General features: G+C 42.2%; 2 protein-coding genes across 2 annotated transcripts; both read left to right on the forward strand.

Moving 5' to 3' along the window:
• Positions 1–2,505: 2,505 nt before the first annotated feature.
• On the forward strand, positions 2,506–14,302 carry kctd14 (potassium channel tetramerization domain containing 14). The gene is made up of 5 exons (XM_020508623.2): positions 2,506–2,705; positions 3,496–3,726; positions 3,873–4,007; positions 4,326–4,478; positions 8,570–14,302. Exons 1-5 carry the CDS (start codon positions 2,652–2,654, stop codon positions 8,723–8,725), a joined length of 729 nt encoding a protein of 242 aa, XP_020364212.1. The 5' UTR covers positions 2,506–2,651; the 3' UTR covers positions 8,726–14,302.
• An 8,376-nt stretch (positions 14,303–22,678) lies between these two features.
• On the forward strand, positions 22,679–24,300 carry LOC109909409 (olfactory receptor 4S1-like). The gene has a single exon (XM_020508459.2). The coding sequence runs from the start codon at positions 23,020–23,022 to the stop codon at positions 23,959–23,961; it is 942 nt and encodes a 313-aa protein (XP_020364048.2). The 5' UTR covers positions 22,679–23,019; the 3' UTR covers positions 23,962–24,300.
• The last annotated feature ends 838 nt before the right edge of the window (positions 24,301–25,138 follow it).

The raw sequence follows: 25,138 nt of genomic DNA on the forward strand, positions 1-25,138 counted from the left end.
CTTGTTCATAAACGATGCCTGTTTTAGCCCATGGTCATGATCTAAAACTCGCTGTCATGCATAGTAATTCCTTTTTTCCTTTACCTTTATTTAACTAGGCAAGTCTGTTAAGAACCAATTCTTATTTTCAACGACGGCCTAGGAACAGTGGGTTAACTGCCTGTTCAGGGGCAGAACGACAGATTTGTACCTTGTCAGCTCGGGGGTTTGAACTTACAACCTTCCGGTTACTAGTACAACGCTCTTAACCACTAGGCTACCCTGCCGCTATAGGACATTCAACAAGTATGGTAATTAACCCTGATATCAAATCATATACTGGCCTTTCCACACTCGTGTTGCGGTTATTTACTTGTTGCTAGTAGCTTATTTTAATACTGAACAAAAATATAAATGCAAGCTGCAACAGTTTCAAAGATTTGACTTGAGTTACAGTTCATACGAGGAAATCGGTTAATTGAAATGCATTCAGTATGCCCTAATCTATGGATTTCACGACTGGGAAAACCGATATGCATCGGTTGGTCAGATACCTTAAAAAAAATGGCCTCAGCATCTCATCGTGGCATCTGCATTCACATTGCCATTGATAAAATGAAATTGTTTTCATTGTAGCTTATGCCTACTGTTACTATAAACAATGTAAGTGAGTGGATGCGTTCATATATGGTGTTGAGGTGCCGAAACAAGAACAAGCCACAACCAACATCCAACCGTGTTTACATGGAGAGTCTCCTCGATGTATGACAGGTGTATTTATCCCTGTGACACCTGAGCCCAGGTGTGTCCCATTTCACTGATGACCCACCCAGCTCTGCCCACTGTCATATACATGGTCTGCTATTGTGAGGACAGGTAGATGTACTGCCAAATTTTCTAAAACCTCCAATGTTTTTTGGAAAGAAACTAAAATTCAATTCTCTGACGTTCCTGGAGTCAGCATGCCAATTGCATGCACCTTCAATTTGCTACATCTGGCATTGTGTTGTGACAACTACACATTGTTGTGGCCTTTTATTGTTCACAGCACAAGTTTAATTAATTTAGATTGATATGCTACACCTGTCAGGTGGGTGGATTACCTTGGCAAAAGAGAAATGCTCACTAACGACTAAACAAATTTGAGAGGTATTCTTTTTCTGTGGAAAATGTGTGGGATCGTGATTTTGGTGTGCAATGGCGTACACCACTGACAAATTGAAATGGTCCACCCACAGACCGTGTGGTGAAGAAGGTCCAATGGATCCTTTTCAACCTCACCAGGCTGAAGAAATGTGGCTTGGTTCTAAGACCCTCAAACTTTTGCAGATGCACCATTGAGAGCATCCTGTCAGGCTGCACACCACCTGGTACTGGCAACTGCAGTGCTTTCCAGAGTGTGGTGCGGTCTGCACAATGCATCACTGGGGGGCACATTGCCTGCCCTACAGGACACCTACAGCACCTGATGTTACAGGAAGGCCAAAAAGGACATTAACCAGCCAAGCCATGGCTTGTTCGAGTGCATCAAAGCTGGGACTGAGAAGCTGTTTTTCAATCTCAGGGAGACCAGACTGTTAAATAGCCAGCCTCCACCCAGTACCCTACCCTTAGTCACTGTCATTAGCTGGCTACCACCTGGTTACTCAACCCTATGTACATAGTCATGGGATCACTGGTCACTTTAATGTTTACATACTGTTTTAGTAATTTCATGTTTATACTGTACCCTAGTCAATGCCACTCCGACATTGATCGTCTTGATATTTGTATATTTCTTCATTATTTTACTTTGTGTATTGTTGTGAATTGTTAGATACTACTGCACTGTTGGAGCTAGGAACACAAACATATCGATACACCCGCAATAACGTGTTAAAAACGTGTGTGACCAATAAAATTAGCTTTGAAACATGGGATCAACGTTTATATTTGTGTCCAGGGTACTTTCCCTGAAGAACTGCGCACCGTTGAGGAAAAACATGTAATTCAGTACAAACCGTCACGCACACCCGCCCAGAGCCTTGCCTGGGAGACGCCGAGACCACAGAAATAGTGATGCCTGAAACTCCGTATTTGACCACGCCCACAGAAACATCTAGGCGCAACTGAGGTTGTTCGATTACCGGGCTATAGCCCGAGACATAACCAGGCAGAGGAATGAGCGCTCTTCTCAAATTGAACAGCAATCATACCGCCCGATCCTACATCATTAACACACGTGCTTGGCATCATGCCCCTTGTGCTGTTGTCTGTGTCCAATAATGTTTGTACCATGTTTTGTGTTGCTACCATGTCATGTGTTGCTGCCATGCTATGCTGTTTTAGGTCTATCTTGTCATGATGTGTGTTTTGTCCAAAATGTGTATTTAATCCCAGCCCCCGTCACCGTAGGAGGCCTTTTGCCTTTTGGTAGGCCGTCATTGTAAATACGAATTTGTTCTTAACTGACTTACCTAGTTAAATAAATATCATTACGCCGGGAAACCCGGCTCATGCCCCGGAGGCAGCCTCGTTACAAAATGCAATCACTTTTCACGTGCATTAAACTCCTCCTACATGGTGAACCGGGCCATCTTAATCGAATCCCCTCACTTGCTGTTCCTCGAGCTTGTTCGAGCGAGACGTGTTGACATCATCCAAAACATTTCCCACAACAGTGAGGAAAGAAAATGAGTCTTCCAGACTCCAGATCGCCGGGCAAACAGTCTTCTCCGGGGCTACAGGTAAGGAAAAAGTGTTCATTGTGAACTAGTCATTCAGTACAAGCATCTGGAATGTTTGGAGGAAGTTGTTTATTTGTTAACTTCTTCAGCTTTTCGATTACCTTCAGCCTGAGACGGTATAAAGTCGCCAAAATGTTCTCTCTTTCAAGGTAATGAATACAGTCTGCTTTGTCACCGATTTACGAGTTTGTTCTAAAATAGTAGCCTTATGATGACATGTGTATTCTACACTGTTACGATCTCACGCAAATCTGGGCCAGTAATTCACGAAGCGTTTCAAAGTAGGAGTGCTGCTCCAGGAACAGTTTTGCCTTTTATATCATAATTAATATGATTATACGGGGGACATGTTCCTAGAGTAGTACTCCTACTAGAGTAGCACTCCTACTCTAAGAACTATAAGTTCTTGGCTCTCATACTGACAAGGGTGGAGGGTGTTGCTGCTCTGCTGACCAGGCAGGTAGGCACATCCTTGAGACGACAGTATTTATCTACCGTGTAGCAGTTGGACGATTCCTTATCTCACACTGAGTCAGTCCACCTCTTGAGACAAATAGCTTAGAAATGGACCTGCTGACTGATTGCCACATTGTTATGTAGGCGGTGTCCCTACCTCTTTCATCACATAATGAAATATATTATTTGAAACAATGAATTGAATGTTTATTTGTGCTTCATTGATGTGAAGTGGGCCTTGACCATACTCCGTTCCTAGCCCGTTCCCTAACAGTTTCTAACCCTAACCTATATCCCTCCCTGTACCTAACCTTAGCAGTCTCCCTGTCCCCAGAGTTGTTCTGTAGTGCAGCTGAATGTGGGTGGTCATGTGTTCACCACATCTCTGTCTACGCTGCGTAAACACCCTGACTCCCAGCTGGCCTTCATGTTCAGTAGTGGTCAGCAATCCAAACTGCCCACTGACGCCAAGGGACGCTACTTCATCGACCGCGACGGGACGCACTTCGGAGCCATTCTTCAGTTCCTACGCACCCAGCGCCTGCCCACAGAGAGTGTTCTGGAGGTTTGTGACAAACACACACACTAGCCCATATGTTGGAACCCTGAACCAATGAGGTAGCCCATCATGCATTGTCATCGTCCCTGAGATCTTTTGCCCCCCAGTAGTTACGAAACTTCATAATATGAACGTGTGGTTGTGTGTAACAGGTTTACCAGGAGGCGCTCCACTATGACGTCAGAACCTTGGTGAAGCAGCTGCAGGACTCAGCCCAGCTGTTTGGCGAAACAGTGGGGAGGCAGCAGTTCATCTCCAGGGTCCCCAACTATTTGGAGAACCTGGAGGTACAATAACAATACCTAACGATATAATAACAATACCTAATGCCTGGGGTGATCCAGCAGCCTAAGCCCCTGTCTCTGGATTACATGTATTGAACTATTGTGGCGAGTATGAGTTTGAATCCGACCCAGTGCTCTAGCACTCTCTCTGCGCCCATCTACTCTATCTATCCTGTCCAGTAAACACAACAAATGTGAATGGAGTGGGACTGACCCACTCCTTAAAAAAAATACAAAGACTGCCTCTACATCGTCCCTGTCAAATAACTGACATCAATTCATATGAGATATTATTTTTGGTCACTGTTATACGACTACCAGGTGTTGGTGAGAGTGGCCCGAGCAGAAGCCATCGCAGCCCGTCACTCTGCTGTCATCGTTTGTGTTCTGAGGACCGAGGAGGACCTGGGTCGCTATGACCATGCCGTCAACAACCTGGAGGAACAGGAAGTGGTGCGGTTCGGACCGTGGAAGGTGTGTAACTGTACTTGTGTTTCAGTGTGTGTACCTGTACTTAATAGTTTATGTATATGACTACTACTGATGCCACAAAGGCACTTTCAACTGGAAAAGTAGTTTTTTTCGTGACAGTTCCTCTTTAAATGGTGCTGGGGTTTCTCTTTTTAAATACTCGTTTCGATGTCCCACGATGGGATTTGCTGGATAGGAGGATCACTACGGAAGAACCAGTCATATAACGTGTTACACGGCTAGCTATCGAGACCTGGTTAGCCCACGCTGCAAAACATAAGCTAACTTGGTCAGCTCGCTGGAAAGCAAGCTAACCACACTAGCATTCATACTTGCACAGCGGCAGTGTTACTAGCTCCCTTCTCGTTTATTTTAACCTACGTTCACTCGTTTGTGCTAATTAGCTTATACAGACGCTTTAGTCTTGTGGCTCTACTGTCGTGGGAGACTATCAGCCTGAAGTCAAAAACCGTGCCCACGCGGTTCCCTTTGGCTAGCACTGTGCTAGCTAAAGCGCACCTTAGCCACGCAAGGTAGCTGCTAGCTAGCTAATGCCTTACTAGCCTCGTGGCTATAGCGTTCATACTATGCTAACTAGCCATTAGCTGTAAGGCTTCTAACAAGCTAATCACTGGAACCACCACGTTCTTGCGCTTACAGTTCCATAATTGCGAGAAAGGATTTTCACTTTTTTGTGCTTCAACTGCTTGGAAGGGAACATGCTCAGGCAGCACTCGACGACCCCAAGTACTGTGAGCACTGCAAAACGCTGACTAGGGCGGGTTTGAGGAGGAGGCTCAATCGTGCCTCTGTCACCAACTCTTCACTGCAAATCCACCGGCCGAGGATGAGCTTCAGCTCCACACAACCCCGACCCCATTTGTGGCGAGGTTATGGATTCAGATTGTCATTGGGTCTACACTCATGTAGCCTTAATTAATTAATGCATCTTGCAAAAAATGCACTTTTTTTGTAGAAAGAAATGTTGGAACACATGAAAGGGGCTGAGATACAGGTCCAGAGACTGAAGAGGAAGCGAGACACCCCACAATTGTATTTATTTATTCTGGTTCAATGAACTAAGTAGATCATAGACACCAATGCAATAGCAACTCAGTTAAATAGACTGGAACAACAACAACAAAAAATGGCATGGTAAACCGCCTTAGTGAACTATGCTATATATGTATGTGGAAACCCCTTCAAATTAGGGAACTCGGCCACACCCGTTGCTGACAGGTGTATAAAATGTTCACACCGCCATGCAATCTCCATAGACAAACATTGGCTGTAGAATGGCCTTACTGAAGAGCTTAGTGACTTTCAACGTGGCATCCTTAGTTTGTAAAATGCTAGAGCTGCTTGGGTCAACTGCAAGTGCTGTTATTGTGAAGTGGAAACTTCTTAGTGTAACAACAGCTCAGCCATGAAGTGGTAGGACACACAATCTCTCACAACGGAACCGCCGAGTGCTGAAGCTCGTAGCACGTAAAAATAGTCTGTCCTCTGTTGTAACACTCACTACCAAGTTCCAAACTGCCTCTGGAAGCAACGTCAGCACAAGGACTGTAAGTCGGGAGCTTCATGAAATGGGATTCCTGGCCGAGCAGCCGCACACAAGCCTAAGACTGCACACAAGCCATTGGACTGGAGCGATTTTTATTTTACCTTTTTATTTAACTAGGCAAGTCCGTTAAGAACAAATTCTTATTTTCAATGACGGCCTAGGAACAGTAGGTTAACTGCCTGTTCAGGGGCAGAACGACAGATTTGTACCTTGTCAGCTCGGGGGTTTGAACTTGCAACCTTCCTAGTCCAACGCTCTAACCACTAGGCTACCCTTGCCGCCCCAATCACGCTTCACCATCTGGCATTCCGACGGTCGAATTTGGGTTTGGCGGATGCCAAGAGAACGTTACCTGCCCCAATGCATAGTGCCAACTGTAAAGTTAGGTGGAGGAGGAATAATGGTTTGGGGCTGTTTTTCATGGTTCGGCTAGGCCCCTTAGTTCCGGTGAAGGGAAATCTTAACGCTACAGTATACAATTACATTGTAAACTATTCTGTGCTTCCTACTTTGGCAACTGTTTGGAGAAGGGCCTTTCCTGTTTCAGCATGACAATGCCCCTGTGCACAAAGCGAGGTCCGTACAGAAATGGTTTGTCGAGATCGATGTGGAAGAACTTGACTGGCCTGCACAGGGTCCTGACCTCATCCATTGAACACCCTTTGGAATGTTGACTGTGAGCCAGGCCTAATCGCCCAACCTCACTAATGCTCCTGTGGCTGAATAGAAGCAAGTCCCCGCCACAATATCCCAACATCTAGTGAAAAGCCTTCCCAGAAGATTGGAAACTCTTATAGCAGCAAACCAACTTCATAATAATGCCCATGATTTTGGAATGAGATGTTCGACTAGCGTGCCTCAGAGAGATGATGGACCTGTGTTACTAACACCGCCAGTACCTCCCTCTCTGGAAAGGAGGGCTAATCTGCCTCCATTCTTCAGAAGACGTACAAAGCCTCAGTCCGAGCACTCAATGTGACCTCTTTATTGATAGCTTACCAGCAAAAAGTTACTGGAGGAGGTGGGGAAAAAAATGAATTTGGACATTTTAAGGCTGTGGTTGTACCATGAGTGGTGAGAGCGAGGGCACTTTGGTTAAGCTTGTCCAGCTTGACAGACAAATAAAAAGTGGGCCTACTCGATACACCGGTAACACGCAAGGAGTGGTTTGGTCCCGCTGCCGTGTGTCAGAAGTGTAACATTTTGTATGAAAGAAGGCGACGACATCTGGCAGACCTGGGCCGCCTGTTGGTTCCTGCAACTATCCTTCCCAGCCTCACAGCTGAGATGGGGCAACAAGCTGGTTTTGAAGGACCAAAGCCCCTGGCAACACAGCAGACTGCCAATACCCAGGTTCGAAACTTGAACCAGGGTAACCCTGGGGGTAAACAGTCTTTTGCCGCAGCAATGTTCCGCCCTCTTAACCTCCCTAAGACGGGTCGACTAACCTACTATTTTCCACATTGTAGAATAATAGTGAAGACATCAAAACTATGAAATAACACATGGAATCATGTAGTAACCAAATAAGTAGCCACCCTTTGCCTTGATGAAAGTTTTGCATGCTCTTGGCATTTTCTCAACCAGCTTCATGAGGTAGTCACCTGGAATGCTTTTCTAACATTCTTGAAGGAGTTCCCACATATGCTGAGCACTTGTTGGCTGCTTTTCCTTCACTCGGCGATCTGACTCATCCCACACCGTCTCAATTTGGTTGAGCTCGGGGGATTGTGGAGGTCAGGTCATCTGATGCCAGAGATCACCCTCCTGCTTTACAGCCAGCTCTGGCAGCTACCATTACCCAGTGATCTTTTGGCCCAAGCGAACAAGATTTTCCACCCTGCCCCAGGAACCATTGCCCTCTGGGCCTGGCCCATGAGAGGATGAATCTGAATGCAACAAGCTTTCCACTCCGAGTCAATGAGACTATCCAGAGTGCCAGTGTCTCTTCTACACTGTATGGAACTAGTGGTGTGTTTTTGAGAATTGGCTATCCCATTGGATAGTGGAGGCTGTTATACTGGCGACCCCACATACATTTGAGGTTTTACCGACTGGATGTCACTGCACCTTTCTTTGGCGCATACTGCCCTCAGTGTCGGATCCTGAGGATTGATCATGTCGGACCGTGATACAGGAGTTGGGCATAGCCCATAGTGAGACATTGAATCAAGTATTTGAAAGCTAACTCCAGGTTAATTGCTTAACCCCGGTTCTCTGAGAATATTGGTGAGATGTGCGAGCAGGGAAATGCAGTGAGACGAGTGCAGTGAAGAAGAGGCATGCTTGAGATTGATCAGAGTGTGGGGAGAGTGGCGCCTTATAAAGAGGGAGGGACACCTCATTCGCCATTCAACCTGTCAAGTCACACAACCCAACGTTGTGTGATTGGTTCTGCCGTAGCGATCCGCCTATCCAGTGAATCCCATAGTGAGACATCATTCTCACTCATATTCTCAGAGAACATGGGTTACACAAGTAACCTTGAGTTATGTTTCTCTCATTGTGTGTGTTTGTGTCGCTACAGGCCCCTCCGACTGCCATTGACCTGTTGGACTGCATCAAGATGGATGTAGAGGCCAGGGGATACAAAGTGAGATACGAGCCTCACAGCTCTGACAGAGGCTTTTTGTTCAAGACCAATGATGGCTTCCTGTACAAACTCATCTTCACTTGGTGGTAACAAAATGACAAGTGTGTGGTGTAGAACATCTATGGCGGCCTTCTGATTCTCTACCCTTCTCCAGAAGTGTGCACTCCCCCTCATGCATTTAAAACCATTTGATTTGTGTTAACAAGTCTGGAAGGTCTTTCCAGCATATTTATTACACCAGTCCGTTCCTTTTAAATCCACGAGGGGGACTGTATTAGTGCTCACTTCACCCTTCACGTTCCCAGACAGAGACGTGCACAGAGATCCTATTATATTAGAATCTATTTAGAAAATAATTGGATCATATTGAAGTTCTAATGTGTCATTCTATGGAGGTGTGTGTGTGTGTGTGTGTGTGTGTATATGTATAGATGTACGCTCCCCTATGTATTTATTTGGACAGTGAAGCTAAAACGTTTAATTGGGATCTATACTCCAGCATTTGGATTTGAGATCAAATGTTTTATATGAGGCGACAGTACAGACTGTCACCTTTTTATTTGAGGGTATTTTCATACATATTTACTGTTTTATCTAATTCCCCCCCCCCCCCATTTGAAGGTGTGTAACACTGGTTAACCCTATCAATCCCGAGACCCCAGCAAAAATCAGCATGTCAAACCAAAAACTGTTTTTTCAAAATGTTTGCTAATTTATAATACAAAAAAACTACAGCAATATCACATTTACATAAGTATTCTGACTCTTTACTCAGTACTTTGTTGAAGCACCTTTGGCAGCCTTGAGTCTTATTGTGTATGACTCTACAAGCTTGGCACACCTGTATTTGGGGAGTTTCTCTCATTCTTCTCTGCAGATGCTCTCAAGCTCTGTCAGGTTGGATGGGGACTGTCGCTGCACAGCAATTTTTAGGTCTCTCCAGAGCTGTTCAAGTCCAGGCTCTGGCTGGGCCACTCAAGGACATTCAGAGACTTGTCCCGAAGCCACTCCTGCGTTGTCTTGGCTGTGTGCTTAGGATTGTTGTCCTGGTGAATATTCACCCCAGTCGGATGTCCTGAATAGTCTGGAGCAGGTTTTCATCAAGGATCTCTCTCGCTACTTTGCTTCGTTCATCTTTGCCTCGATCCTGACTAGTCTCCCAGTCCCTGACGTTGTAAAAACCCTCCACAGCATGATGCTGCCTCCACCATGCTTCACCCTAGGGATGGTCCCAGTTTCCTCCAGATGTGATGCTTGACATTTAGGCCAAAGAGCTCAATCTTGATTTCATCAGACCAGAGAATCTTGTTTCTCATGGTCTGAGAGTCTATAGGTGCCTTTTGGCAAACTCCAAGAGGGCTGTCATGTGCCTTTTACTGAGGAATGGCTTCCGTCGGGCCACTCTACCATAAAGGCCTGCTTGGTGGAGTGCTGCAGAGATGGTTGTCCTTCTGGAAGGTTCTCCCATCTCCACAGAGAAACTCTGGAGCTCTGTCAGGGTCAACCATCGGGTTCTTGGTCACCTCTCTGACCAAGGCCCTTGTCCCCGATTGCTAAGGTTTGCCCGGCGGCCAGCTCTAGGAAGAGTCTTGGTTGTTCCAAACTTCTTCCATTAAATAATGGAGGCCACTGTGTTCTTGGGGACCTTCAATGCTGCAGACATTTCTTGGTATCCTTTCTCAGATCTGTGCCTAGACACAATCATGTCTCGGGGCTCTACGGACAATTCCTTTGACCTCATGGCATGGTTTTTGCTCTGACATGCACTGTCAACTGTGTAACCTTTTATATAGATGGGTATGTGTCTTTCCCAATCATGTCCACTCAATTTAATTTACCACAGGTGGACTCCAATCAAGTTGAATAAACATCAAGGGTGACCAATGGAAACAGGATGCACTAATTTCGATTCTCATAGCAAAGGGTCTGAATACTTATGTAAATACGTTTTTAAATGATTTTATACAATTGCTAAACATTTCTCAACCTGTTTTCGCTTCGTCATTATTGGTTATTGTTTGTTGCGGAGGATAATTTTTCTTAAATCCATTTTAGTCTGTAACGTAGCAAAATGTAAACAAGTAAAGGGATCTGAATACTTTCCAAAGGCACTCTATATTTACCCTCACAATGAAGTGTTTTACAATTATTATTTTTGTCCTGGGGGGGACCACCAAGGTTACAAGTAGGACACAACAAAATTTGCTTTCATGAGTTTATTGACAAATGTCAATTAAAGTATCAACCCGATAAATTTTATTGATATGAATGCTGTAATTAGTGACGGTGACAACTCTGGAGTTTGGAGTTTGCGACATCAACTATCTGAGCTTATTATAGACATTGTGTCCTGGGGTTTCTTATGATCTTCTATGTAGAATGATCCCTTACCTTCTAACTGGTGGTGTAAAGTACTTAAGTAAAAATACTTGAAAGTACTACTTAAATAGTTTAGGGGTGTCTCTACTTTACTATTGTTACGGTTTTCTAGGTGTGAATCTTATGATTCATGTTTAATGACAAACACACTAAACACAAACACTACAAAACAATAAACGTAATGAAAACTGAAACAGCCTATACTTGTGTAAACTAACACAGAACAAGGACTTCAGGACACTAAGGACAATCACCCACGACAAACTCAAAGAATATGGCTGCCTAAATATGGTTCCCAATCAGAGACAACGATAAACACCTGCCTCTGATTGAGAACCACTCCAGACAGCCATAGACTTTGCTAGATAACCCCACTAGCTACAATCCCAATACATACACACCAAAACCCCAAGACAAAACACACCACAATACAAAAACCCCATGCCACACCCTGGCCTGACCCAATACATGAAGAAAAACACAAAATACTTAGACCAGGGCTTGACAACTATTTATATTTTTGATAACTTTTGCTTTACTACATTCCTAAAGAAAATGATGTACTTTTTACTTCATACATTTTCCCTGACACCCAAATGTACTCGTTACATTTTGAATGCTTAGCAGGACAGGAAAATTGCCTAATTTACACACTTATCAAAAGAACATCCCTACTGACCCTGATCTGTCATTCTCACTAAACGCATGCTTCGTTTGTAAATGATGTCTGAGTGTTGGAGCATGCCCCTCGCTATCCGTAAAATAAAATAACTGGAAAATGATGCCATCTGGTTTGCTTTATGTAAGGAATTTGAAATTATTTATACTTTTGATACTTGAGTAAAATTATTTGGTTTTAAATATACTTAAGTAGTATTTTACTGGGTAACTTTTACTTGAGTAATTTTCTATTAAGGTATCTTTACTTTTACACAAGTATGACAATTGGGTTCTTTTCCCACCACTGCTTCTAATGACTCTTGTGTAGGTTGTGAGAGTCATAGAGCAAGACGTTGGTTGTTGCTCTAACCATCCGGGCACTTGTCTCACAAACACAGCTGTTGCTCAGCCATTCATGACATCAGTGGAATGGAACTTTGCTGAAATACTTAGGCCAGGATTCAAGACGATTTCACCCAATTTCGTCTATGCACCATTTTTACAGGCAATGTTACCCTTGTTGCAAAGATCGCATTCAAAGTAAACGCTGCAGTTATTGGCTCAATCCTTTAAATGTCAAATGTGCTACAATGCGGCTGAATGCCTTAGCCATTGTTCAGCTGGAACTTGTATTGTTGCTATCACAGTAACTAACCCCTGACACCATACACACAACAGAATGTGTATCATGATGAGTAACCTTGCTTGGGACCTTGTGGTAGACTGTTTTAGAGAGACCTGGGTTAAATCTAGTCTGTCCTCAGATGGGTCTAGAAGCGCCACAGAGGCTGTTTGGTCATTTGGTGAACCACACTGGCATGTGGATTTTTATCTTGTGTGAGACCAGAAGACTTGTGTTAGCTCCCCCGAGATACAAACAGATTACACCCTGGAACTGTTTTGTGGTTGTGGCCTGCGCATAACAGCAGGAGTTGGCATCGAGGATAAAATGCCAACAGCTCTCCATTTGCCAGTTCACATCCACCAGATATAATCCATTTAGACCAAGGATTCAAACCAGCAACCCCCTGGTTGTTGGCCCGCCCCTCTAACCTCTAGGCTACATGCAGCACCGTAGTTCAGCAAACGATTTTTGCACTTACCTGATCAACATGGTCCAGTTTTCTGAATGGCTGAACTGCGGACTCTCAAATGTCAAACATGCATCAGCATAGAGACCCACTCTGACTCTGTCATCAGTCAGCCCAGATCATGGATTGTAAAAAAACTGAACGATGGTGCCAAAAAAGTTAGGCTCAGAAAAAGGCTCTTGAAGTAGACGCTGCTAAATGTGTGAAATTAACCGACTTACTTTCTAAAAGTTCTGGTTCTGCTGGTGTGAATGTTTTCTCAGCTACTGCTGAGAAAACGGACAACGACACACACACTGACAGATTTAGCTTACTGCTGCCATTTACAGTTTGCCTGTATATCGTATGCTAATTATTTCGATAAAAAGCAGTAGCACTGTATTTAATCCAGTTTCAAATACAAGTCATGTATTACAATGAAACACTGAATTAATGCATAATAATTGATAAATCATATTTTAAAGGTCAATCCGGGGACTGTATTTTAATAGTTTTATCTGTTTATTTGCGTCTGAATTTGTCTCGCCAGCCAGCCAGTGGGTCTTAGTTTATGATCTGGCAGAGGGAGAGACTGACAGATCCTTAATGTAGCCATTGAATGTATTATACAGCCAAAACATTAAGGAACTGTCCCTCTCTTGACGTAAAGGCTCCTGCCTTCATAAAATCATTCATAACCCCTTCATGAATATTGCAGTATCATTCATAATAACCTTCATACCAAATTAATACCCGATGAAGATCCTTTCAGGATCAAAACATTATTTGTTTGTGAATAAAGGTACCTCGTGGAGCTTATGCGTGTGCGGGCTCTATTTAATACAGCATCAATCGCATGTCATTTAAAACAAAAGTTCTGTTTTCATTACAGTATTGATATTATTATCACGTAATTTTTATAGTAGAAATATCTGGTGGGATTGAGCTGGGTGGTGTTACTCACTAGGTTTAGTTCTGCGTCATCCAGATCTGGGTTAAAATAGTATTTGAAATCTTTCCAATAATTTGAGTGTTTACTTGAGCCTGCCTGATGTGCCAGATTGATGGGTTTTGCAATTTTGGGACTATTCCATGTCCATCAAAATAAGGGAAAGAATACATAGAAATATTGATTTTGGTAAGTTTAATACATGATTGGTTGAAGTTATTCATAAACAATTGCTACTCCCCTGATAACGTAATACCCCCCTGATGACATAATAAGCAGAAAAGTTACGGTAACTTGTCAATTTATTATGTTATCGGTTCTATTCTGTGTTACGTTCTGATTTTATTTAGAAAATGTATGTCATGAATAGTTTCATAAAGGTTTTATGAATGCCAATATAATCAAGTACAGTTACCTGTGTGTGTGCATTTCAATGTACTTTTTAATGTCTACTATATGTATGAGTATTAAATTACTTTTGGTGTCTGTCTGTGCATGTGTGTACAATTCGATGTGTGCTTGTGAGCAGGGTTGTGTGCTTGTGAGCAGGGTTGTGGAGTAACTGTAGTCTGATAAATAAAAACACTTGAATAAGTAACATTACACATACTTTTGAGTTTTTTTTTATTTCACCTTAATTTAACCTGGTAGGCCAGTTGAGAGCAAGTTCTCATTTACAACTGCGACCTGGCCAAGATAAAGCAAAGCAGTGCGACAAAAGCAACACAGTTACACAAACAAATGTACAGTCAATAACACAATAGAAAAATCTATGTACAGTGTGTGCAAATGTAGAAGAGTAGGGAGGTAGGCAATAAATAGGCCATAGTGACAAAATAATTACAATTTAGCATTAACACAGGAGTGATAGATGTGCAGATGATGATGTGCAAGTAGAGATACTGGTTTGCAAGAGGGTAAGTAATAATATTGGGATGAGGTAGTTGGGTGTGCTATGTACAGATTGGTTGTGTACAGGTACAGTAAGCTGCTCTGACAGCTGATGCTTAAAGTTAGAGAGGGAGATATAAGACTCCAGCTTCAGTGATTTTTGCAATTCGTTCCAGTCATTGGCAGCAGAGAACTGGAAGGAAAGGCGGCAGAAGGAAGTGTTTGCTTTGGGGATGACCAGTGAAATATACCTGCTGGAGCGCGTGCTATGGGTGGGTGTTGCTATGGTGACCAGTGAGCTGAGATAAGGCAGACCTTTACCTAGCAAAGACTTATAGATGACCTGGAGCCAGTTGGTTTGGCGATGAATATGTAGTGCGGGCCAGCCAACAAGAGCATACAGTTTGCAGTGGTGGGTAGTATATGGGGCTTTGGTGACAAAACGGATGGCGCTGTGATAGACTACATCCAATTTGCTGAGTAGAGTGTTGGAGGCTATTTTGTAAATGACATTGCCGAAGTCAAGGATCGGTAGGATAGTCAGTTTTACGAGGGTATGTTTGGCAGCATGAGTAAAGGAGGCTTTGTTGCGAAATAGGAAGCCGATTAGATTTAATTTTGGATTGCAGATGCTTAATGTGAGTCTGGAAGGAGAGTTTACAGTCTTACCAGACACCTAGGTATTTGTAGTTGTCCACATATTCTAGGTCAGAACCACCCAGAGTAGTGATGCTAGTCAGGCGGGAGGGTGCGGGCAGCAATTGGTTGAAGAGCATGCACGGAAGGAGTGTTGTATGGTGTTGAAGCTCGTTTGGAGGTTTGTTAGCACAGTGTCCAAAGAAGAGCCAGATTTATACAGAATGGTGTCGTTTGCGAAAAATACATGAAAGCTTTCTGTTTTCTCAATGACATTCAATTCAGCATTTAAAGTTATGTTTATCACTTGAGCAATTCTGAACAGAAGTCAGAGACCACTATGATAACACACCAAATGCATTTGGATACTTTTTGTCGTCTTTTCATGCCATTTAAAGAGATTCTTCTATACTTTTTGTATACTTTTTAGCCAGTAGTTTTGAAAGTAGTGCTCACAAGCCAAAAGTGGTCCCCAGAAATTGCGTACTATGTCAAATACTGTATGTGCCCCACGTCATTGCTCTCTCTTGATCTGCTGTGTGTGCACATCTTGCTGTCTTTCACTCAAATGGCGAGGGGCTGAAGCTCCTTAGCTAGAACCGGAATTGCTAGGTGGCTGGGCCATGTGGGGGGGAAATGCCGGGATAAGGGCGCAGCACAGCTTCCAGTAAAATAGTGACATTCAAACTATGGATTTCATGGCTAATTAAGGTAAGGCGGTAATTCTGTCCATAGATTATGCATGTATGAAGTGCACATTTACACATCCAGCCCAAAGCGGGAGGTTTAAAAAATTCCAGAGGATGTCTTTAAAGGCCTAGTGCAGTCAAAAACATGATTTGCCTGTGTTTTATATATTTTCACACTGAGGTTGGAATAATATTGTTAAAATTATGATTTTGCCCTTTTAGTGTAAGAGCTGTTTGAAAAGACCGCCTGAAATTTCAGCCTGTTTCTTGGTGGGATGGAGTTTTGGCCTGCCTTGTGACATCACCAGGGGCTAAATTGGTTAAGAGTTCCAAACCTCACTGCAAATAAGAGAATGTTTTCAGTTTTCCCCTCCCAATTCAGACCACTCCCAGACAGTCCTAGCAAAATTACTGCTTGAGAAATTGCACTCTGCTGAGAAGCAATTTTATTTTTTACCATTTTAATTTAAAACAATCACAGTAAGGTACTTAATTGTTACCCAGAAATGATTTGATATTGAGATAAAAACAGCTGCATTGAGGAAAGTAATTCAAGAATAAGTTACTGAATTTGGGTAATCCAAAAGTTACTTTACTGATGACAATTTAGACATGTACACTGCCTATAGAAGGTCTACACCCAAATCAAATGTATTTATATAGCCCTTCTTACATCAGCTGATATCTCAAAGTGCTGTACAGAAACCCAGCCTAAAACCCCAAAAAGCAAGCAATGCAGGTGTAGAAGCACGGTGGCTCGGAAAAACACCCTAGAAAGGCCAAAAACTAGGAAGAAATCTAGAGAGGAACCAGGCTATGAGGGGTGGAGATTATAACAGAAAAATGCCAAGATGTTCAAATGCTCATAAATGACCAGCATGGTCAAATAATAATCACAGTAGTTGTTGAGGGTGCAATAAGTCAGCACCTCAGGAGTAAATGTCAGTTGGCTTTTCATAGCCGATCATTAAGAGTATCTCTACCGCTCCTGCTGTCTCTAGAGAGTTTAAAACAGCAGGTCTGGGACAGGTAGCACATCCGGTGAACAGGTCAGGGCTCCATAACTGCAGGCAGAAGAGTTGAACACCCTCCCCCTTCCCCCATTTTACTGCCTTAAAATAAAAGGGATTAAACTAGATTTGTTTTTCCTACAGATCTACACAACCTAATAACATTTTCAATGTGAAAGAAAGTTTTTTTTATTCCTCAAAATATATAATTGGTTGTGTGAGTGAGTATTACTATATGATGTGCATGAGTTTGTTGTAATTGGCAGTGGGTGGTGGTATGTGCATCAAATTGAGGGAAGTAGTACATACCCAGCTGGGCCGATTCCAGCTACTAGTCAGGGCACTCGGCCGACGTCATGTGACCCGAGTCTGGGCCGCCTTAGGCAGTATTACTTATGGCTAGGATGCGGGGGTTGAGCTCGGGCCGATTCCGGTGTGAGTTATCTGGCCCAAATGTATTACTTGGGGCTCGGGCCGATTGGGGCTACTCTCTGGCAGATGATTACATGGGCTGCTTTATATAACATTTTATTTTTCCATATTTGCTCATTGTTTCTGTGATAAAAAAATACAATGAACATTTAAATTAAATTATTTTAAGATTCCTGTTTTAAGTAGTATTTTGACCGGGAGATTGGCCCAGCATTGTCTGAGTTAGGGGAGGGTTTGGCCGGCCGGGATGTCCTTATCCAATCGCGTTGTAGTGACACTTGTGGCGGGCCAGGCGCATGCACGCTGACACGGTCACCAGGTGTTTCCTCCGACACCATTTTTTTGGGGGGGTGGATAGGTATCATTTCTATGCATAAAATGTATAATAGTAATATTTTAAATGACTAAATTGGGTAATTTTGTATACATTTATTTACATTTTGCATTGAGTCGCTTCTGGGGGGATTTTGGTAAGATGTCGGCTGAATTCCGGTAGACAGAAACGGCCCGATGTACTTGGGACAATTCTGGGCAGTCATTAATTTTGATTCCGGGCTGAGTCCGACACCCAATTCCGGGCCGATTCGATCAGTTCAGGCCCCCCAGAAGAGGGCCACTTCTGGGCCAATTCCTCATTGCAAGCTGGGTAACATTGATTTTGGTATGTTGTCACATGATTATTTTTTATCACGGTTAATGTGATAACTTATTACATTTAGCGGAAAAGGTTAACTGTTCAACATTTTATTATATAAATCGGCAAGTTGTTACATGAACCTGTTATTACAAATAGAAAACTTGTTTATTACATCAACCGTTGGAAAATGTATTACATTAACTGGTGTTACAGACCTCACTGACCATTTTACTTGCCCTAGCAGAGCTGGTTAGACTTGTTTTCAAATAATCTGGACAGGTGAGGGACTATACCATAACTGTGTTACTGTTTTGCATGTACAAGACACATTCAAGAAACACCCACATCTAAGCACGCTTCCAAGACACAAATCTCACATTTCTTAATGAGGGTGAGAAAAACCGAAGCAAAATCAGCCAATCCAGCCCGTCTAACTTAAATGGGTGTACACTCCATTTAAAACCAGTGGGACCATACTCACAAACTTTTGCTTAAACCGAGGTTTATACCTGGGTCTAAAATGGCTAGCTGCTATAGCTTTTCTCTTAGGCCGACCTGGCACAATTAGCCATTATGCTGTGGACGACCAACTGAGCACATAATTTGATATAATTGTAATTGTCATATGCGGAATACAATAGGTGTAGACCTTACAGTGAAATGTTTACTTACAAGCCCTTAACCAACAATGCAGTTTTAAGAAAATACATATGGAAAAAAAAGACAAGGATAACAAATAATTAAAGAGCAACCGGTAACAGAATAATGAATCAACCTATCATAGACCTTACATAGTAGAGCCACCATCCAATCATATTTGTTAAACAGGTCAACTTGGCCACCAGAGGTTTATTTTGTTACCCGTCTCTATCTAAATTTCTGATCCGGCACTAGCTGTATGTACCTAATAAACTGTCCGCTGAGTGTGTATTGCATGATGCTTCCTTGACTAGGCTACTGTGACGTTACACAACATTCAAAAGGCACGTTTTTGCATATATGATCAAATTCCACATTTTGCTTGATCATTTCACACAAATCCATATACTTTTACAGAAGAAAGTAAAGGATTATATAACATAAGTTTGGATTCATACATTGTAAAACTCAAAGGCAAATGTCTCTCGTGGTGTTATCAAATAGCGATAATTTACCACCACTGCTATCCCAGACTGATGGCGTAAGTGGTTAACTCGAAAGTGATGGGAGATGAATGTGACAAAGTAGCTGATTATAAAAATGTATCTAAAACGTTCACGTCCATGTAGCCTCATAATATGCAATATATGGGAATTAGGACCTAGCAGTGTGTTTGTAAACTGGAGAAAGAAATAGGTCCTTATTAAATGGATTATTCTTCTTTATTTTTTAAAGGTTGTGGCTGCACTTCCCTTCTCAACACACTAACACAATGTCAGGAACTAGTCACTCTAAACTGTGAGCCATTTGTCCAGACCCATTTCCACACGTGATCTAGTTACTTTGATTATCAGAACGTGCCAGTGGACTTCTGGTAAGGATGCTTTGGTGAAAATGTGTTGGATCACATCCAACTACATCACTTTTTTAATTGGCAGATACGGCATCTGTTACCAGATATAATTATGTGCTTTGCCGATCAGTGTCGTGGCAGCTTTTTTCCTCAATGTTATCCTTTTTCTTCTCCTTCCTTCTAGGCCTACAGTACACTTTCAGAGCCTACCCTCCCAGAGGGGATGACGGAAGGGTTGTGTCCCAAATGGCACCCTACAACTTTTTTTTCATACTTTTTACAGGATGGATGGAATACATTGACCAATGTGTATTACAAATACATCATGACCCTCACTGGATGATTTGGGTCAAACATATCTCACAGTGACCCTGGAGAAACTAGATGCCTTATCTCAAGAACGGTATCTGGCCAGTTTTGACACTAAAGCTTTTTAACGACACACAGTTCAAGCCACAGTTCAACACATTGATTGAAACTGTCTCTATGTTCTATTCTCTATGCAGATAGCTTCTCGGGACTTGATCTAACCTAAATGTACATATTCTTGACCATATCATGATTTTCACTCTCAGGTCACAGGTCAAAAATGTGTGTTTATAGTTTCTCATTGTTGCATCATTCACACCAGACCAGTCTGAAGGGAGGCAATTAAGCCTAATGACACTCTGCACCTCCCTGGGACTAACCCTTCAATTGGTGTAACGAGAGACGAGACAGCGACCAAGGGCTACCTCTGTGGTTGTTTCAGCCTCTCTGGTCTCACAGGTAGGTGTTTCTAAATTGTTTTCAAGGGAATTGAGAGATACAGTGGACTAATGACCTGTTCTCTGAAGACTGACAGACAAATTCACGTAAACATGTTTTCTTGCTCAATTGACCAGCTTCTACATACTATACCCTAAGACATGAGGATAATGGACAGTCATTCAAGTCATCTACTTAGCATCCCAATCTCTTTGGGGTTTTATGTGGTATACACTTTGTTATATCTCAAACACACAATATTACATACCATTGTTTACCATCCCTTGAAGATATAACCATAGAAATAGGGTGGCAGAATGTTACCCATTTTGAACCACTGAAACCCCAAAGGAGTTGTCTTTGTAATGACAGAAATGTTCAGCAAGACTAAAACAAGTGGCCTTCTGTCAAGTTGCAGGTATAAGGGTATTGTGTTTCAGTCATCCATAACCCAATATTAGTCAGGCCTGTGTACTACAGATGTAGGATCTTAAAACTATAAAAGTCTGGGCCTCCCGAGTGGCACAGTCGTCTAAGGCAGTGCTAGCTTTGCCACTAGAGATCCTGGTTTGAGTCCAGCCGGTCACAGCCGGAGGCCCATGGTGTGGTGCACAATTGGCCCAGCATAGTCCAGGTTAGGTGAGGGTTTGGCTGGCAGGAATATTCTTGTCCCATCGTGCACTAGCGTCTCCTGTGGTGGGCCGGGTGCAATGCATGCTCACATGGTCGCCAGGTGTACGGGGTCTCCTCTGACACATTGTGTCAAGAAGCAGTGCGGCTTGGCTTGGTTGTGTTTTGGAGGATGCACGGCTCTCGACCTTCGCCTCTTCCGAGTCCGTACGGGAGTTGCAGCATTGGGACAAGGCTGTAACTACCAATTGGATACCACAAAATTGGGGAGAATTCTTTTTTTTATAAAAGTCTAAGCCATTTGGGTGGGTTGTAAGTGAAGATATGAAAATGTTTTATGATGGTCATACCATATTTGATTTGGAATTTTAGGACCCCTTTAGGTATATATATAACAAAAAAAGACAAATTATTTCATAAAATATTGAAATTGGCCTTTATTACTTTAGCCCAAAGAAACACAATGAATAACATTCATGAATGGCAAAAAATACAGTAAAAAAATGAATCACAAGGAATAAGATTTTAAAGTGTCTGTCCCATGTCTAAGAGATATATGACAGCTCAGGAAATGTGTTTTTTTGGCACAAAACTACCTCCATACTTTCATTAATTTGTATGGGTTACATTCAGATGAGTCTGTGACACTTGTGAGCAAAACGGAGAACTAGTGAGAGTCTCATCTTTCCAAAGTGGGGTCATTTTAGTTTGTAGCTCAAACGGTACAGACAGAAGTTGGCACATCAGCATTATCATCCCGTGACACTTGTGGGTACATTCAAAGATAGACATTTTACTAATCGGTACCCCCTCAACATTTTGGGGGGCATGATTCCCCTGGCTGGATGGGTTGTGTCAATCAAGATGTAAGCTGACATGAGGCCTGTAAACAGTCCGCTGATAGATGATACGGACCACTTCAATATGAACTTTATGAAGGTTATAGTACTTTGTACAAAGACCCATTTTTATACGCTCCGACAATATTTTACAGTGAATTTTGCAATTGAAATGTTTTCATTACATACATTTTTATCATTAATTCATGCAAAAACTGGCTACTACTAGTCTAGCCCTTCTCTGATTCACTTCCTGGAGCTGAGCAGTGGTAAAGAAAAATTGCACAGATGTGAGATAAACTTTGCTGAAATCTGTACATTTTGTGGAAAGCCTTTAGAGACAGAAAAATGTACCCTTGTGGTCCAATTACTAAATAGGAATTTGGCCATGCTCCAAACAAGGTCTGTTCAAAATGTAGCCCAAAAAAACTTGAACTTGAACAACATTAACTTGAAAATATAAACATTTGCACAGATGTGAGCTAAACTTTGCTGAGATCTTTGCATTTTGTGGGAAGTGTGAATATGAACTTCAACAATATTACCTTTTCTACATAAACAAAATCCTATTCTATCTCATACCTCATCTCATAGTCAGTCCGATAGACATGGTCTCATTAGGAAGGTAACCTCCAGAGTGAGCAGTGTGTGTCTGAGGGGTTCACCTGTCTGTCACTCCATACATCTCACATGTTGCTATGGCAGTTGAGATACTCAGATACTGCCCCATAAAGGAGTGGTGCGGAGAGTGGAGAAGTGTCATACCTACTGTAGGTATGATCTGGTCTGCTCAGGTGGAGGTGATCTGCTCTGGCCCTCAGAAGAGAGATACAGAGACCATACAAATACACAGACCATACCAATGATCATCTTCAAGGAGAACCTACTTTGAAGACTTTGAAAATACTTACTTTGTTTCGATTAATCATCTAACTAATTCAGTTAAATATTGTTTAGGATTACTCTCTAACTTTGAGTTAAATTAAGTGAAGATCTGTGAAGATCATAAAAAAAATTGTATATAATGCTTCATGCTCACCAGAATGTGATACAGGTTGAATACTGGTCTGTGTGCTCACGGCATTGTAATGTAGGTGGCTGCTGAAGCTGGGTGGTTTTGGGTTGACTTGTTTGACATCTGAATACCAACAACATTGTTTGAAGGAGAGCTATCATCGTTGAGAGGCTGACAGACTGCTGTATGGGTGGCAGTTACTGTTAAAATGTAATGAAATAGTTTTTTTAAATAGACTAACCAACAAAACTTGGATAAAATGAACATTCTCAGGTCCTGTGTACACTAGCCATGTGTGCCTGCTGTCAATGACAATGGAGTTCAACTCCTCCCAGCAGATAGTGTTTGTGCTGCATGGACTGAACGTGACACAGACAAACAAACACATCTACTTCTCATTAACTCTCATCCTATACATCGTCACCATTTTTGTGAATCTGATACTGATCGTTACCATTTTTCTGGAGAAAATGTTGCATGAACCTATGTATTTATTTCTCTGTAATCTGTGTATTAATGGTATCTATGGTGCTTCAGCTTTCTACCCAAAGATACTTTATGACCTTTTATTTGACTCTCATGTGATAACATACCCTGGGTGCATGACCCAGATATTGGTAATCTACTCCTATGCTTTCTGTGAATTCACCAGCTTGACAGTGATGGCATATGACAGGTATGTTGCCATCTGTAAACCGTTACAATACCACTCTATCATGACTACTCGAAAAGTGTGGACACTGCTTCTTCTTACGTGGCTTTTCTCATGGCTAGAAAGTAGCATTGGGATGGGACTAACAGCTAGGTTACCCCTCTGTGGCATCGACATCGATAAACTCTACTGCTCAAACTGGGCCGTCGTGAAGCTCTCATGCGTTGACACCACTCTGAACAACCTCTATGGCTTCATTCTCACATTTTCTCATGTTTCTCAAACAATACTCATCCTGATATCCTACGTGAACATCATCAAAGCGTCCTTGCGTTCCCGTGTGCAGAGGAAGAAGTTCATGCAGACCTGTCTGCCTCATCTGATCACCCTCACTAACTTCACCATATCCCTCACCTTCGATGTGATGTACGCTCGCTACGGCAGCAACACCAGCCTGCTGGCCCTGCGGAATATCATGGCGGTGGAGTTCCTAGTTGTGCCTCCTCTGGTGAACCCTATCATATACGGGATGAAACTCACTCAGATTCGGAATAGAGTTGCACAGATGTTCAACCGGAAAGTTGCTGCCCTAATCTAAATGTATTGTGGTGATGCGCTTGTGTGTATCAACATATCTTTCTTGTTGATCTATAAAGCTATATTGACAATTTTCATTTGTAATTTTTCATGGACATAAAGAAGGAAAAGTTGCAAATCTCGCTCACAATTAAATTCTTGGTGCTTTATTTGATCTAAATATTAAAATAATGATGTTCTAGCAGTCAATGGCCTTCGTCAGAATTATTTTTCATGGATGTCGTGTGGAATAACTTTGCCCCTCTTATTTGTTGTCAATGACTGAGATTCAGGTGTTTGGCTTCATGGAGCCATCTTGTTACCTTGACCAAAAAACTCAAAATAGCTGTATATAGCCAACTTTATATACAGTGCATTTGGAAAGTATTCAGACCCCTTGACTTTTTCCACATTTTGTTAGGTTACAGCCTTATTCTAAAATTGATTAAATGTTTTCCCCCTCATCAATCTACACACAATACCTCAAAATGGAAAAAAAACTATGTTTTTTAGAAATGTTTGCAAATGTATAAAAAAAATAAGTATTCAATCCCTTTGCTATGAGACTCGAAATTGAGCACAGGTGCATCCTTCTACAACTTGATTGGAGTCTATTGATTGGACATGACTTGGAAATAATTTGGAAAGGCACACACCTGTCCATTGGTGGAAAAAGTACCCAATTGTCATACTTGAGTATTGGTAAAGATACCTTAACAGAAAACGACTCAAGTTAAAGTGAAAGTCACCCAGTAAAATATTACTTGAGTAAAATACTAAACGTATTTGATTTTAAATATACTTAAGTATCAAAAGTATAAATCATTTAAAACAAACCATTTTTGTTTTTTAAATTTACGGATAGTCAATGGCACACTACAACACTAAGACATCATTTACACATGAAGCATTTGTGTTTAGTGAGTCTGCCAAATCAGAGGCAATTGGGATGAACAGGGATGTTGTCACGCCTTGGTCTTAGTATTTTGTGTTTTCTTTAATTATTTGTTCAGGCCAGGGTGTGACATGGGTTATTGTGTTGTCGTATTGGTTTTTTTTGTAGGCATTGGGATTGTGGTTGATTAGGGGTGTGTCGAGTGTAGGCTTGGCTGCCTGAGGCGGTTCTCGATCAGAGTCAGGTGCTTCTCGTTGCCTCTGATTGGGAACCGTATTTAGGTAGCCTGAGTTCGCTTTGTATT

Source organism: Oncorhynchus kisutch, linkage group LG18 (assembly GCF_002021735.2).
Source record: "Oncorhynchus kisutch isolate 150728-3 linkage group LG18, Okis_V2, whole genome shotgun sequence".
Classification (NCBI taxonomy): Eukaryota; Metazoa; Chordata; class Actinopteri; order Salmoniformes; family Salmonidae; genus Oncorhynchus; species Oncorhynchus kisutch.

Coding starts and splice junctions, on each gene's coding strand:
- kctd14 (XM_020508623.2), top strand. CDS start 2,652: ATGAGTCTTCCAGACTCCAGATCGCCGGGCAAACAGTCTTCTCCGGGG. Junction 2,706..3,495: donor AGTCTTCTCCGGGGCTACAG/GTAAGGAAAAAG, acceptor CCCTGTCCCCAG/AGTTGTTCTGTAGTGCAGCT. Junction 4,008..4,325: donor ACTATTTGGAGAACCTGGAG/GTACAATAACAA, acceptor TACGACTACCAG/GTGTTGGTGAGAGTGGCCCG.
- LOC109909409 (XM_020508459.2), top strand. CDS start 23,020: ATGACAATGGAGTTCAACTCCTCCCAGCAGATAGTGTTTGTGCTGCAT.